Source organism: Colletes gigas, unplaced genomic scaffold, assembly GCF_013123115.1.
Source record: "Colletes gigas isolate AHSC1104 unplaced genomic scaffold, ASM1312311v1 Colletes_gigas_Sc00074, whole genome shotgun sequence".
NCBI lineage: Eukaryota > Metazoa > Arthropoda > Insecta > Hymenoptera > Colletidae > Colletes > Colletes gigas.
The window spans coordinates 21031-37093 of NW_025106703.1; the positions used below are offsets into that span (position 1 = coordinate 21031).

General features: G+C 36.5%; 1 protein-coding gene across 1 annotated transcript in view; it reads left to right on the forward strand.

Moving 5' to 3' along the window:
* The first annotated feature begins 216 nt into the window (after positions 1–216).
* Positions 217–16063, forward strand: part of LOC122403784 — a 28218-nt gene continuing 12371 nt past the window's right edge. Inside the window, exons 1-2 of the mRNA XM_043407514.1 lie at positions 217–2053; positions 2166–5400. Of these exons, the coding sequence (XP_043263449.1) occupies positions 853–2053; positions 2166–5400 (4436 nt within the window). The 5' untranslated portion in view covers positions 217–852. The remainder of the gene's footprint in view (positions 2054–2165; positions 5401–16063) is intronic.

Genomic DNA, 16063 nt, shown 5'->3' on the forward strand with positions numbered 1-16063 from the left:
AAAAAAAAAAAAAAGAAAAAAAAATCGGAAAAAAGGTCAAAAAATCATAATTTCAAAATGTCTTATTTTGACAACCAAGAGTGTTACGACAGGTTTTTTTACGTGTGTATTCTACTTATCTGTCAAACGCACGCATACGCATACGCATGCTATGGAGTTCCACTCTTATTTATACCTCTACTGTGGCATTTGATTCAGTTGCGCAGTTTCTTCATTCGTTGCTGTTTCACCGTCCATATTGCACTTTGCGAATTCGTGTTTTGTTCGATCGAATAACGTTTGCCGGCCATTGCGCATTACAGATTCGGATTTTTTCATTGCGATTTGGTGAGTTTTTGTGAATTAAAATTGATAACGAGAATATATAGAAGAATAGAAATGAATGCCTAATTTGCTAAAAGCTCTAAATAATTCTTTGATATACCTAATCTTATATATATAAAAGAAAGTGTCCGAAGCGATGTAATCCCATAACTCGAGAGTGGCCGAACCGATTTTGATGATTTGTACTTTGATGGAAAGGTATTTTCTCTATTTGAGGAAAATTTTAGGAATTAATTCCTCAATTTTTCAAATGTTTTCTTCAACACTGTAGGTTGAAAATCAACAAATCATGATTTGCTAAATCAGTCTGGTTTTTTTCAGTCTATTTCTATGACTGAAAATCATACAAAACATTCATTGAAATCGGATACAACATTGGTGATATCAGCAAATGTTTTTTTTGTGTATGTGTTGCATTGTTGGTTGACTATTGGGATTTGTCTGTAAGAAGTGGTACGTTTCTATTGTTGTTTCATTGTTTTCAAATTTTCTATTCGTGATTTCATTGTATTGCAGTTGTTCTTCATAATGCCACCAACGAGAAGATCTCATTTAGGCCGACGTTCAGCTGGTGCACGAGCAGTGTCGACTCATCGTGCGAATATGAGTCAAGAAGATAGAAACATTGCGCAACAACGAAGAAATGCAAACCACGTCCAAATTCGTGCGCAACAAACAGAAGAACAACAGCAGGCTGTAATCGATTCGCGTAGATTGGCACAACAAAGTCGTCGAGTAAATCAATGTGAAAATTTTTTGGTGCAAAGTCGACGAATAAATACTGAAAATAGACAGCAAAGAAGAAGTGCTGGCAATGCCAATTTGCTTCGAGTAGCATTCCGATATGATTGTGCATTCAATTATCGATCTCTTCCTGTCGTTCAAATTGGATCAATGGTTGTAGTATGTCCACATTGCAACGCATTGAAATTTCCAGGAGAAACACCTGGATTGTGTTGCCTTAGTGGAAAAGTTAAATTGCCAACATTGCCATCGCCACAGGAACCATTGCGATCGTATCTAGAAGGCGTAACAGCAGAATCAAAGCAATTTCTTGCAAATGTTCAAAACTATAATGGGTGCTTTCAAATGACTTCTTTCGCTGCATCAATTATCAATGAAAGCGGATATAATCCGTCGTTCAAGGTAATTCCTGCTCGAAAGAGTACTCTTCCGTTTCCTTTGAATGATCGCATTTTATTAATTTTGAATTCGTCTCTTGGTAACCAGATTCAAGGGCAGGTGCATCATCGTGCTGGGTCGTTATTGCCGCTTCCTAATGGCGAATATAATTTCTTGCAAATCTATTTCATTGGGAACGAGAGCGATCAAATAAACCGTCGTAGTGCATTGTACAATAGAACGAAAGAAGACATCATCAGAGAATTGCAACGAATGCTTCATGACCATAATGAATTGATTGGATTATTTAAGAATGCGTTAGACAGAATGCTAACAGATGATCATCAAATCGTGATTAAAGCGGATAAAAGGCCTAACTTAGCGCACGAACGTCAATACAATGCACCGACAATTGATGAGGTTGCCATTATTGTAGTCGGTGAGCAAGTGGTATCACGGGATATTGTACTGACGCGCCGAAACAATGGACAATTACAACGTATTAGTGAGACACATCGGTCGTATGATGCACTTCAGTATCCGCTCATGTTTTGGACAGGTGATGACGGCTACCACTTTAACATCAAAATGTTAAATCCAGTTACTGGTTAGTAGACTTCTTCCTTCAATCATGTCACCAAATCAATCAATTAAATGGAATCTTAATTTTATTTTCAAACTTTGCATTTATTTGTTACTTCGGATTCATTTGTTATTAGGTGAAGAAACAACGAAGAAAGTAAGTTCGATGAACTACTATGCATACCGTTTAATGATTCGTCAAAATGAGGATAACTATCTGTTGCGATTTCGGCGATTGCTTCAACAATTCTGCGTGGATATGTATGTCAAAATCGAGACTGAACGGCTCAGTTACATTCGTTTAAATCAAGCGAAATTGCGTTCAGAAGAGTACATTCATTTGCGGGATGCAATAAGAACTGAAGGTGATGCGAGGAATCTCGGTCGACTAACAATCTTACCGGCAACGTATGTTGGCAGTCCACGCCACATGCACGAGTATGCTCAAGATGCGATGGCGTTTGTTCGACAGTACGGTCGTCCTGATTTATTTGTCACCTTCACTTGTAACTCAAGATGGATTGATATTCAGTGCAATTTAATTCCCGGCCAAACATCGAGTGATCGACATGATATCACTGCACGTGTGTTCAGACAGAAGCTGAAGGTTTTAATGGGTTTCATTACTAAACAACGTGTATTTGGTGATGTTCGATGCTGGATGTATTCTGTTGAATGGCAGAAGAGAGGTCTGCCGCACGCGCATATTCTACTTTGGTTCGTTGAAAAGATTCGACCAGACGAAATCGATGCTGTCATTTGCGCAGAGATACCGGATCCAGAAATTGATCAAGAATTGTATGATATAGTCATCAAGAATATGATTCACGGACCGTGTGGCAACAATAACATGGATTCACCGTGCATGGCTAACGGCAAGTGTTCTAAACGCTACCCACGTCCTCTCACTGCGGAAACTATTACCGGCGACGACGGATATCCACTTTATCGACGTCGTTCACCTGATGATAATGGCAGAACAGTTACATTGAAAGTGAAACAAAATGATGTTGTGGTTGATAACAGTTGGATTGTTCCATATTCACCACTACTTTGCAAAACATTTGATGCGCATATCAATGTGGAGGACTGTAATTCGATTAAAGCAATCAAATACGTTTGCAAGTATATTACAAAAGGTAGTGATATGGCTGCGTTTGGTGTTCCGGATCCAAATGCCGATGATGAAGTAACGCGGTATCAAATTGGAAGATATGTTAGTTGCAATGAGGCTCTTTGGCGAATTTTTTCATTTCCAATTCACGACCGTCATCCAACTGTAGTTCATTTGGCGGTGCATCTGGAGAATGGTCAACGTGTTTATTTCACTGAACACACTGCCATTCAACGTGCTGAAAGACCACCAGCTACAACATTGACCAGTTTCTTTTCAACATGTGAGAGTGATCCATTCGCACGAACATTGCTCTACTCTCAGATGCCGCGTTATTACACTTGGAATGCTTCATCGAAAAAGTTTCAACGGCGAAAGCAAGGCGAGCGAGTTCCGGATAATCCAGATGTATTCTCAACAGATGCCATCGGTCGTATTTACACAGTGCATCCATCTAGAAATGCAGAATGTTTCTATTTGCGATTACTGTTGGTAAATGTTCGTGGGCCAACTTCATTCGAGTCACTTCGAACCGTCGATGGAGTACTCTGTCCTACATATCGTGATGCCTGTCAACGTTTGCAATTGTTGGAGAATGATACACATTGGGATATGACTCTTGCTGATGCAATTATGTGCGCACCTGCAAATCAAATACGTTCATTGTTTGCAATCATAATTTCGACGTGTAATCCATCAAATCCGAAAGATTTGTGGGATAAATACAAGGACAACATGTCAGAGGATTTTTTGCATCGAGTTCGTGCTGCAACCGGAGATTTCAATTTGGGAATGACTGATGAGATTCATAATGAATCGTTGATTGCGATTGAGGATATATGTTTGCTTATTAGCGGCAATTTGTTGTGTACTTTAGGAATACCAGCGCCTAATCGTTCAATCCACGATGCTTTTAATCAAGAAATAGAACGAGAACGTGAATATGATCGAGACGCATTGAGCCGAATGGTTTGTGATAATGTTCCATTGTTAAATCCTGAGCAGAAAATCGTGTATGAAACATTGATGAAGGCGATTGATAACGGAAATGGGGGAATATTTTTTATCGATGCTCCCGGTGGTACTGGGAAAACATTTCTTATTTCTTTGCTTTTGGCTACTATTCGTTCGAGATCTCAAATTGCTTTGGCAGTCGCTTCTTCAGGAATAGCTGCTACGTTGTTGGAAGGAGGCCGGACAGCACATTCAGCGCTGAAATTGCCGTTGAATCTCCAAGTGGTTGAAGAACCCACATGCAACATTAGTAGAAATTCCGCTATGGGAAAAGTGTTGCAATGTTGTAAAATCATCATTTGGGATGAATGCACAATGGTGCATAAACGTGCATTGGAAGCAGTTAATCGGACCATGAAGGATTTACGCAATAATTCAAGACGTTTTGGAGGCGCTATGATTCTATTGTCTGGTGATTTCCGTCAAACGTTACCTGTCATTCCAAAATCAACTGCTGCTGATGCAGTTAACGCTTCCTTGAAGTCATCGTCTTTGTGGCGCTTTGTGAAGAAACTTAAATTGAATACGAATATGCGAGTTTCATTACAAAACGATCCTACAGCTGATGTGTTCTCCAAACAACTGATAGCCATCGGTAATGGTGAAGTTCCCGTCGATGTCACAACCGGTTTGATTTCATTTCCGTCGAATTTTTGTAATTTCGTTACATCGAAAGATGAACTAATTCGTAAAGTGTTTCCGGATATTGTTGTTAATTATTTGAATCACGATTGGTTAAGTGAACGCGCAATTTTGGCAGCGAAGAACAAGGATGTGAATGAGATTAATTTTAAAATTCAAAATCAAATTGGTGGTCCAATGCATTCATTCAAATCTGTTGATTGTGTGGTAAATGAAGATGAAGCTACGAATTACCCCACTGAATTTTTGAATTCTTTGGATTTGCCTGGTGTTCCGCAACACATTTTACACCTTAAAGTTGGTTCGGTAGTGATTATGCTTCGAAATTTGCAACCTCCTAAATTGTGTAACGGAACGCGTTTGATTGTAAAGCAAATCATGAATAATATCATTTACGCAACAATTCTCAAAGGCAAGTTTAAAGGAGAACAAGTTCTCATTCCGCGTATTCCTTTGATACCGACAGACATGCCTTTCGAATTCAAACGCATTCAATTCCCGGTTCGTCTTGCGTTCGCCATGACAATCAACAAGGCTCAAGGCCAATCATTGGATGTTTGTGGTCTAAATTTGGAAAATGAATGTTTTTCACATGGCCAACTGTATGTAGCCTGTTCACATGTTGGTAAGCCATCTGCTTTGTTTGTGTTGGCACCGGAACAAAAAACCAAAAATATTGTGTATCACAAAGTACTAGAATAAAGATGATTTTTTGGTAAGAAAATTTTTTATTTAAAAAATGCAACAGTTTCGTTGTATTTTTGGGTGGGACGAAGTCCGCCGGGGCTGCTAGTACTGAATAAACTATTAACCTCACCACGCCTTGGTTACTCGGACACTACAACTCATACACCCCCATACACCTCCATTCATACACCCACATACACCTCCACTCATACACCCACATACACTTCCATTCATACACCCACATACACCTCCACTCATACATCCCCATACACCTCCATTCATACACCCACGTACACCTCCACTCATACACCCACATACACCTCCACTCATACACCCACATACACCTCCACTCATACACCCACATACACCTCCATTCATATACCCACATACACCTCCACTCATACACCCCCATACACCTCCACTCATACACCCACATACACCTCCACTCATACACCCACATACACCTCCATTCTTACACCCACATACCCCTCCACTCATACACCCACATACACCTCCATTCATACACCCGCATACACCTCCACTCATACACCTGCACAAAATATAGAACATAATTTTGACATTTCATAAATATAGGATAGAATCTAGTAAAATAAATTATGTATTGTATTGTAAATAATAGTAATAAATCTAATATAAAAAATAGGATTAATTATTTAATAATATAACTAACGTGATCCAGCAATACTTACTTTTATATAATCTTGAAGTACATCAATGAGAGCTTCACATACTTTTGGAATGATTTTTGAAATTGTTTGTTTTGAAATTTTAAATAAGTACATAAGGGAGTGATATGAATCCCCTGTTGCCAAAAATCGTAATGTCACACCAAGACGCACTTTTGCAGGGATTGCTTCCCTAAAATTTGTGTCCTTCGCAGCAATTTTTGGCCCGATTAAATTTAGCAATTGTTCAAATTCAGTAGAGGACATGCGGAAAAAATTTTTAAAGCCACCGTTACACCTGTATTCCAGATTGATTGCGTTTACGTCGTCCAAAATTAAATCTTTAATCATATCACTGGCACTATATATTCTTCTGCTACGTAAACTCGGACGCATCCAAAATCTTCGTTTTTTAGGCATTTTTTTTGCATTTGCTATTACTATAACTGCAGCAGCACCAGTTATTACTTCGTCGTCACTGTACATTTTTTGGTTCGTTGCGTTTGGCGTTTCACTACTGACTGAATGAGAAAGAAATGGCTTTGCCGCGGTGCATAGCAGTGGCACGGCCGTGCCGCCTTGTGCCGCCTTTTGCCGAACGCTGTGCTGATCTGCAGTGCCGATCGGCAAATGCCGAGCCGTGCCGACCCAGTGGGGACGCAGCTTAACATATTCGAGAAGGTTCGGCTCTCATGTCCGCTACGCGTAAACAAGACCGGATACAAAAACGGTCACATACGTATTTCTTCGAAACATCACGCGATCGACCAAACTACGCAGAATTTCAAGCTAACGTTTCGAAACGCGTAAGATAGAAAAGGAAAGACAATCGAAAGATAGACAAAGACAAACTCAAATTCGGCTACAGCGCCGCCAGTCGGAAATCGCTCTCCGAATTTGAGTCTCCTTGTTCAGCGAATCACTCTTGATTTGGAAACGGCCGAGAGCAGATGGGCATACGATCCCGCTCCTCCGTATATACCAAATAGAACGAATAGTGTAGAGCTTGTCGTTCTTTCGAGCCAGTTAAGAACGTGGTGGAGAAGGTGCAGGGCGTGAACGGATTGGGGTCCGATCCGGTAACGCCAATACTTCCGCTACACGTTTTAACTGGAGTGAAAAAGAGTCGGAAACGCCAGAAGTGCAGTACATAAACGGATTGGGATACCATCCGGTACCAACGACACTTCCGTTTATAACGAGGAATCTCGTGGGTTATTTCCGAAAGTTTCTAGTTCAGCAGTGGTAAAAACCACCTAAGACTGAGGAAAAAGATACGTATCGTTGGACCGATCGGTCGTATCCGAAGTTTCGAGTTTGACCTTCGAACCTCCCTTGACTGTCGAACGGTTAAAACCCCACCTAGACGGGCCTTCGTGGTGTATTCCGTGGGTGGGCTTGCCGCCCTCCAGTCGGTGCTAGGAATTTTAATTACGTGTCCAGCATCAGGCGACCTGCTGAAGCGGTATTTCGAAAATACGCCAACGTGTGCGTGGAATACCGCTCAAGAGCAACAGTGGGAAACGTACGCTAATCGTAAGTCGTTGCGAACGCAGACAAGGTACAGTCCCACACCGTACACGGACGGATTACGAGGACGGTAAGAAACCGAGGATTCGACAACATTTGGAGCCTTACAACCTCCATCTGTTGCCCTTTCCTACGACGGTCGAGATCACGCAGTATAGGAAGAATCGAGGTATAATCTCGTCTTCCTTAGAACTGCAATCAAACGTTTCCTGATTTAAAGGGAACATAAATAAATACAGTCCACCTGTTTCGCCGCGTAACGCAGCGGCAGAGAATCCCCGCTCCTGAGTGCGACAAGCACAGCTAGGAGCGCGAGAACTTCAGAACGAGACGGAAAACGTGACTAACGTTACCGTGTATTTACACCAAGTTCCGTCCTTTTTGTTACAGAGAAGAGTGACGCCAGCCGACGACTCGTCGAAAGAGAGGCGGATTACCGCGCCAGGCGACGAGTCGATTGATTTTAATTTATTTTTCAATTGTTGAAAAGCGGCAAACGGCCAAAAATTCTGGTTCTTTTTCTTTCTGTAAATTTTGTTCTGTTTTATTTTTTTTTGATTATTACAAGTTTTTTACGTTTCGTTTGTTTTGTTTTATTCTTTTTTTCAAATAAACGGCGTCGTCGAAGATCGACGACGCGAAAATACAATTAAAACAAACGATTTACTTTTCCTACGTCCTACTCCTTCGTAATCCGGACACCCGTTAGACGAGGTTCTCAAATAAATATTTGAGCCCTCCATATTCTAACAATATGTTATTTTCAATGTACAAAGTACATGAATCTGGATGGTACTTTTCGTAAAAACAGTGAAAACAACAATTTCAAGCACCACCTACATCTAATAAAAGTTCTGTTTTCACAGAAATTACAAAATTTTGTATTTAACTCTGATGGAAAGGCCGCTTCATTTACATTGATAAAATGTGAACGATTTTCGGATAGTCGTACCTTGTAGCTCGTACTTTTTACCTTATACTTCAGGTAAAAAGGGATATAACTGGGAAAAACAGTTTTATGACATTACCTGCTAACTCATGTTACTGTTCTAAAATGAAACGCTATGTTTTGTACCTTTAAAAATATTCGACTATGTCCTTTTAAAATTTAAGATCCAACCCATACTTTGTATTAAACTGGCAAACGGGATCACCTTTCCTTTGTTTCTAGTTAATTCTATTTAGTTCGTCATAACAAATTGATACTTGGTTATCTCAAAACAATCGAGGAAAATCATTATTAATTAATTTCTACTATTAATAATTCTACAGTTTTGTTTATGTTATAAAAGTAAGAACTCTTCTTATTGAAAAATGCCACAGCGTGCACAATACTGGTAAAAAGGGGAATCTCATTTTAATTTATTAATTTTCAATCTGAAAGTATTTTGATTTTCAAAAATCGTATTAATAATATACATATGTGCGCTCATACATGGGACTAATAAAAAAAATTTCTTTTTTTTCAATAATTAAAATATGATCAGGGGGTCTTAAAACGTGTATTTCCGTAAAATAAATTTTACAAAATTTTGTTTTCATTATGGGTACTTTGCTTATGTGCGCCTACATACATAGGTCGGAAAGTAAAAATGCCTGGGCAGTCGAGAATCTCGGCTCGAGAATCCAAATCGTATGCCGTTGACGGGAGGTCGGATTTCAGTTGTTAAGAGCGAGAAGGCAAATGTGAGCCTTTCTCGCTCGACTCCCACGAGGCGATCCGAAATTACTTCGGGCAGCTTCGGAGAATCGAGAAAGAGGACATGCGTCAGTTTGCCTTTGTCGTCTTTCCGAAACTCCACGAGCTCACGTACGCGTATCTAGCATGTTAAAGTGTGCATCCGGCGCACAGTGGGCGACATGAGGACAAAAATCGAATTTTAACTTTTGTTTAGATGACCGAAATTAATTATTTCACGTCTTTAACAATACTTTAAAGTTTATGAAAATCAAGTAAAATCAGTTGAAAGTTATTAAATATAAGTTGATATGTATATTTAAGTATTGTCGTTAACGCTCATCCGTTTAGTTTCGTAATATTTTTATATTTGTTCAAACTCATCGTATACAGCTAGAGCTACGTGAAAAATTATGAAAAAATTTGCTTGTATAGCTTTTTATATATTGCATCGATAAAAAAATGTTTAATATTGTTTTGAAATATGTTTAACAATTATTTTCAAGTTTAAAAATTGCCCCAGCGTATTAGCTCGATTTTGAATAAGAAAGTAAACTTCCGATGCGAAATTTAATAAGTTTGCCTCATTATGCCTGAACGAAACTAGGATAAATCTTTTCTTTAAAGTATCCTTAAAATTAAGAAACAAATCCCGTTTGCATATTTTTGCCTATTGAAAAGATATTAATAATATAGTATTATATGTATTTTCACGTAGATATTTAAGGGGAAATTCCCAGGATCAAGAAAGGCTATTTATGTGAATCTCTCGTAAAAAATATCTTGAATTAAGTTCATTGCAAGTGTTAATGACATTTTAAAATTAATAACACATTGTTATTAACAAATGAATATATTTAAAATGGAATTTATACTACTTGATGAACGAAATACAGGGTATTCGGCCACCCCTGGGAAAAATTTTAATGGGAGATTCTAGAGGTCAAAATAAGACGAAAATCAAGAATACCAATTTGTTGATAGAGGCTTTGTTAAAAAGTTATTAACGTTTAAATTTCCGCCCGTACTGAATTTTTTTCTCGAAAATGCGCAGGATTTCAGGGGTATGTCTATTCACCAGAAGTGATTGTAATTGACCCCCGCAACCGAAAATAATTTTTCTAGAAGGATTCGAAATTTTTGAATATAATTGTTAATAACTTTTTAACGATGCCTTCATCAACAAATTGGTATTCTTGATTTTCGTCTTATTTTGGCCTCTAGAATCCCCCATGAAAATTTTCCCCAGGAGTAGCCGAACACCCTGTATATTGGACTATCTCGCATTACTGGACTATGCTCGTTTCTACATTCGAACTTTACCTTTTATCCACTAGATGAAATACGGAAAACCTTAAATCTCACAATTTGAAGTGTATCATGTTGACTATAAATGTAACCGGTTTGACAGGCTCAATTTACTTCGATTTGCGGTTTATACGTATTTCATCCGTATAATTTCGTGTTTACTCCATATTTTCATAGTTTTGTACTATTACGCCATATTACTTGTTACTTTTATAATATTCACTTATATTTTATTAAAAACTGTTTTCCTTAAAAATTATTTTCTTTGCACCTTTATAATTTTTTTTTCTTCCCGATTTATTCTGTTTGCTAATTCAAGTTGCGTTATATACTTCATAAGATGGCTGATATTATACTTAAAAATAAAATTTTATGTGAATGTATTTCTAATAGTAATGATAAAAGAAAGTCACATCTAGAACTAATAATAGAATATATAAAAAAAGATAAGAACTACAATAAAACGCAACTATTACAAATAAAAAAACATGTAGCTAATAGTTTTATTTCCAAATATTCAAAATATTGGGCAAATGTTAATCGAGCACGAGCAATCTTTGTAAAAAAGTACACGCAGTTTATGGAAAACGAAGTTAAAATATCATTTGAAATGATGCGCCCCAAACCTGCTATTATTAATCCCAATGATAGTTCATCGTGTGGCAATGTAGGGAATCGTGGTCGTGGCCGTCCACGCAAATGGTACGAAGATTGTAGCAGTAAGACCCAAAAAAGACGGTCACATGAGCTTCGTAGCAAGTATAGCCAAGAAGAGTTGGGGGCAGCTGTTGCACCCAACAATAAAAAATACTGCAAATATTTGCTACCAGAGAATGAACAAAAAGAATCATTTATAAATGAAGTTCTGGCAATGTATATAGACTTGGGTCTATCAAAGAGAAAATACGAATTGCTTCGAACTTATAGTGAACGCTTATTCGGAGATAAACTTTATCCTCCTTATGCGAAGATTCAGGCTGCTAAAAAAAAATGTTACCCTGAAAATATAACTGTCACTGAAAATGGTGCTGAAATCAAATTACAATCCCTTCTGGATCACACAACATCTCAAATCATGAAATCACTACCAAATCAAGTTTTCCCCGATATAGACACTGAAAAGTTAACTTGACATGGAAAGTGGGGAATGGATGGTGCTTCTGGCCAACAAAATTTTAAACAAAAGTTAAAAGTTAATATTGACAGACAGTCGCGATAGTAGTTGTGTTTTATGGAAAAATGATAGGCCATCCTCTGTAAGATTTTGCAGACCAATTAAATTTAAATTTGCCAAAGAAACAGCATCCAACACTTTGGAGAATTACAATTTCTATATGAATGAATTTAAAAATCTGCAGCCTACAGCTACAGTGGAAAATGCGTCCAATAAATGTTTTAAAATCGCTCACGCTTTATATTGTACCATGATTGATGGTAAAGTGTGTAATGTGTTAACAGGCCAGAAATCGACGACATCCTGTAATATATGTAGAGTAAGCCCATCACACATAAATAATTTACATTATGTAAAAGAACTAAAAATTAACGAAGAGAATTATAAATTTGGTTTATCCACCCTTCATTGCTGGATACGATTTATGGAGTGCTTATTACACGTTTCGTATAACCTAGATTTTAAAGAGAGTTGTGCCACAGGAAATAATAAGATGTTACAACAAATCAGAAAGAAACAAATTCAGGATGATTTAAAATCCCAATTGTCTATAACAGTTGATGTTGTGAATCAAGGACACGGTACAACTAATGATGGCAATACAGCTAGGCGGTTTTTTTCGAATCCTGCGATTGTTTCTAGAGTACTTGGAATCGACCAAAGACTAGTAGAAAGGTTTGGTAACATCTTACATGTAACCGCAAGTAATCACACACTAGATATGGAAAAATTTGAAATATATGCCAGAGAAACTGCAGAAATATTTATTAATTTGTACGGATGGTACAAAATGCCCCCTTCTGTACATAAAGTGCTACTACATGGTAGTAATATTATGCGAAAATTAGTTCTACCTATAGGCTACTTTTCAGAAGAGGCTCAGGAATCTGGAAATAAAATATTTAAAGCTGACAGACGTTATAATAGTAGAACTTGTTCTCGTAAAAGCAGTAATGAAGATATAATGAACCATCTTCTTATTTCGTCGGATCCTAGTATTAGTGCTAACAGATTACAAAAAGATAAGATGACGAAAGAATTATCAACTGAAGCGAAAACATTAATCAAGTGGACCGATAATGAAAATGATGATGACGTTGTTTCGGAAGAATCAGCTAATTATGACACTATTTCTGACGAATCTTTAGATATTGAGGATTGCTTTGGAAATCTTGAGGAAGATTAGATAGAGGCAGAATAAAATTGTGTTTACTACATAACAATAAATATTCCCATAGTAATATAAATAAAAAAACAGATTAAAATTAAAAAAAAACAAAAAAAAACCTTTTTTTAGTCTGGTACCTTGTCGTGGAGAAAACTCTTATAATTCCATATATTTTAAAATATAATTAAAACAGCAATTAAACCAAATCCAGTCACTGTTTAATTTGAAGATAATGTTCAATATTAACAATCCAGAAATCATCACTAATATATATATATATGTGAAATCTTTTCCATATAAAATTCACCGTGGTTAATTTTATAATTTTAATTTGATGTTCGAAATAAGCGACCTCAAAAACACACATTAGACCACCAATATTAAAATAATTTCATCCAATATTCAATGAGTTATCGATTTTTGCCCATATTTTTCGGAATCCGCCAGGTTGGATCAGCCATTTTGAATTCTACAATTTCGAATACAAATTCAAAACCAGCATGCCCACTTACTCAGGTATATTAATTTTCAAAAAAATTTATTAAGTTTTGATTTTTCCGTCCGCCATATTGAATCGACCATTTTGAATTCGATCATTTTTATTCAAAATTTGAAATCTATGTCCAAAACAACCTAGAGATACCAATTTTCTAAAAATTTACGGCAAAATTCACTGAGTTACCGAATTTTGTCCATTTTAGCTCGATTTTGCCCACTGTGCGGCGGTGCTTTTCTGGCATCACTGCTCTGGTACAAGGAACACGTGTCGTTACTGGTAATCCCGTTTATCCCTACGCATCCCTATAAGACTTTTTAGACAACATTAGAATTACAGGTCCGGATGACCAAACGCATCTGAAACGTCTTAAGGAAGTTCTCACGTGATTAGCTACGTACAATATTCAAATTAACATGGAAAAAAGCGAATTCCTAAAAGAAGGTATACACTACTGCGGTCACTATATCGATAAGTACGGAATATATAAAGAAAAAAATAAATTAGAAGCTATTGAGAAAATACCACGACCCAGCAATATCACTCAATTACGTGCAGTTCTAGGATTATTACATTATTACGGGCGTTTCATTAGAAAAGGTGTACTGAATAAGCATGGTAAAAGTGCCTCCAAACCAATTGAACGGGGCTAATCCACTCGATAGATGGTTCGAAAAAACGCTTTTTCACAGAGTTTCAACCCGGTGTGTCTACTACAGGGGTAATTACGGGGTGAAAATCATATTTTAGTTTATCCTTAATATCTTTCATTCTGCTCAATTAAAAATTATGAAAAAAATCATGGTTATTTTATCGATTGATGTACATATTCGAGAATTTTTTCAAAATTTTTGGATGTAAATTCGATTTTTAAAAAATTCGAAAATATTTTAACCGGCGATTTTGTATCGAAGTTATCAAGTGACCACGATTGTTTTTATACAGTATAAAGCTCTCAAAATAATTAGTAATCTCTAATTTTTTCAGATTTTTCGAAGGGGTGGGACGTAGACAAAAAAATAAAAAACGATTAAAAAATGGTGAAAAAGCTTTATATTGCCTTAATTACTTATGTGACCATGTTCATATTTTCACAGCTTTAGCGTAACATTATGACTATTAATGCGTAATTTTTCAGATTTTTTGGAAAAGTGTTTTTGGAAGAATTGTTAAAGAATTATTAATTCATATTTCCTAATTTTTCATACGGAACAAGGCCGCACATGCTGTTAAAATAGATATAATTAAAATATATTTGTTTACATACTTTGTTAACTAGTTGCTATATGTAGTTTCAAATACGTGTGGTACCGGACTCCTGTTAATTAGAACTGCCTATAGATATGCTATAAATCAAGTCAACAGATATGTAGTTAGTAGTATAAAATAATTGTAATTTAGAAATACGATATCAAGTTGGACCGTTATTGTGATTCAAATTTTGCCAGAAACTTGCAAATTCAAAAAAGTACCATAGGTTACGTTATTTTTCTTGGTGATAGACCCATGAGTTGGTGCAGTAGGAAATAACCAATTATTAATTTATCAAGCGTCGAGGCGGAATTTGTTGCTGCCATGGAATGTATGAAAGATATTTTATATGCAAAAACGTTGATAGAGGAACTAATGAATAAAAGTGACAGCTAAATTAAAGATAGATAGTCAAAGCACATTGCAGATATTGAAAACGTATAGACGATAGGTATCATTTTCTGACAAAGAAATTTAAAGAAGGATTGTTAAAGTAAGAATATTGCCCATCAGCGGAACAATTAGCTGATGTTTTTACAAAACCATTGGCTGGATTAAAGTTTAACTTGTTTAAAGAAAAATTATAACTGAATAAGTTTGATTTAATATGTGAATTGGAAAAATACTATAATTAGGGGAGCATGTTCGGAAAAACACATTTATTGTTTCCAGTTTGTAATTATAAACATTTTAGATTAAGTTCGCAAGACTGTTGAATATATAATGTGCAGGTGTGTAAGGAGCTATACATGATTGTATGAATGTAGAGGGAGCGTTAGAAATTAGAAGAAGTCAGATAGCGAATCGAACACATGACAGCAACACAATTTAAAGCAATACACAACATTGAACTAGCCAATAATACAGTTGAGCAAGACAATATAATCCAATGTGTACACAATTACATAAATGATATCTGAAGTCCAGTAGATCAGGAAAACCAAATACTGGCTCCTGCAAAAGACTTGATGAAAATAAGAAAGAAAGTAAATTTCAATAAAGACATGATGAAATGTAAAATGCAGTACTTAAAAATTTCATAAAAAAAGCAATAGTTCAATTAACATACATTATAAATGGAATATTCAAATACATGTACTTTCCAAAGCATTGGAAAGAAACTAATATAATACCCATCTTTAAACGTTGAAAAAATAAAGCAAACCCAGGAAGTTACAGACCAATAAACTGGCTAATAACATTAAGAAAGATAACAGAGAAAATTATATTAGATAAACTTAAAGACCATGGAGAATAAAATAGGTTAACCAAAGATATACAATTTGG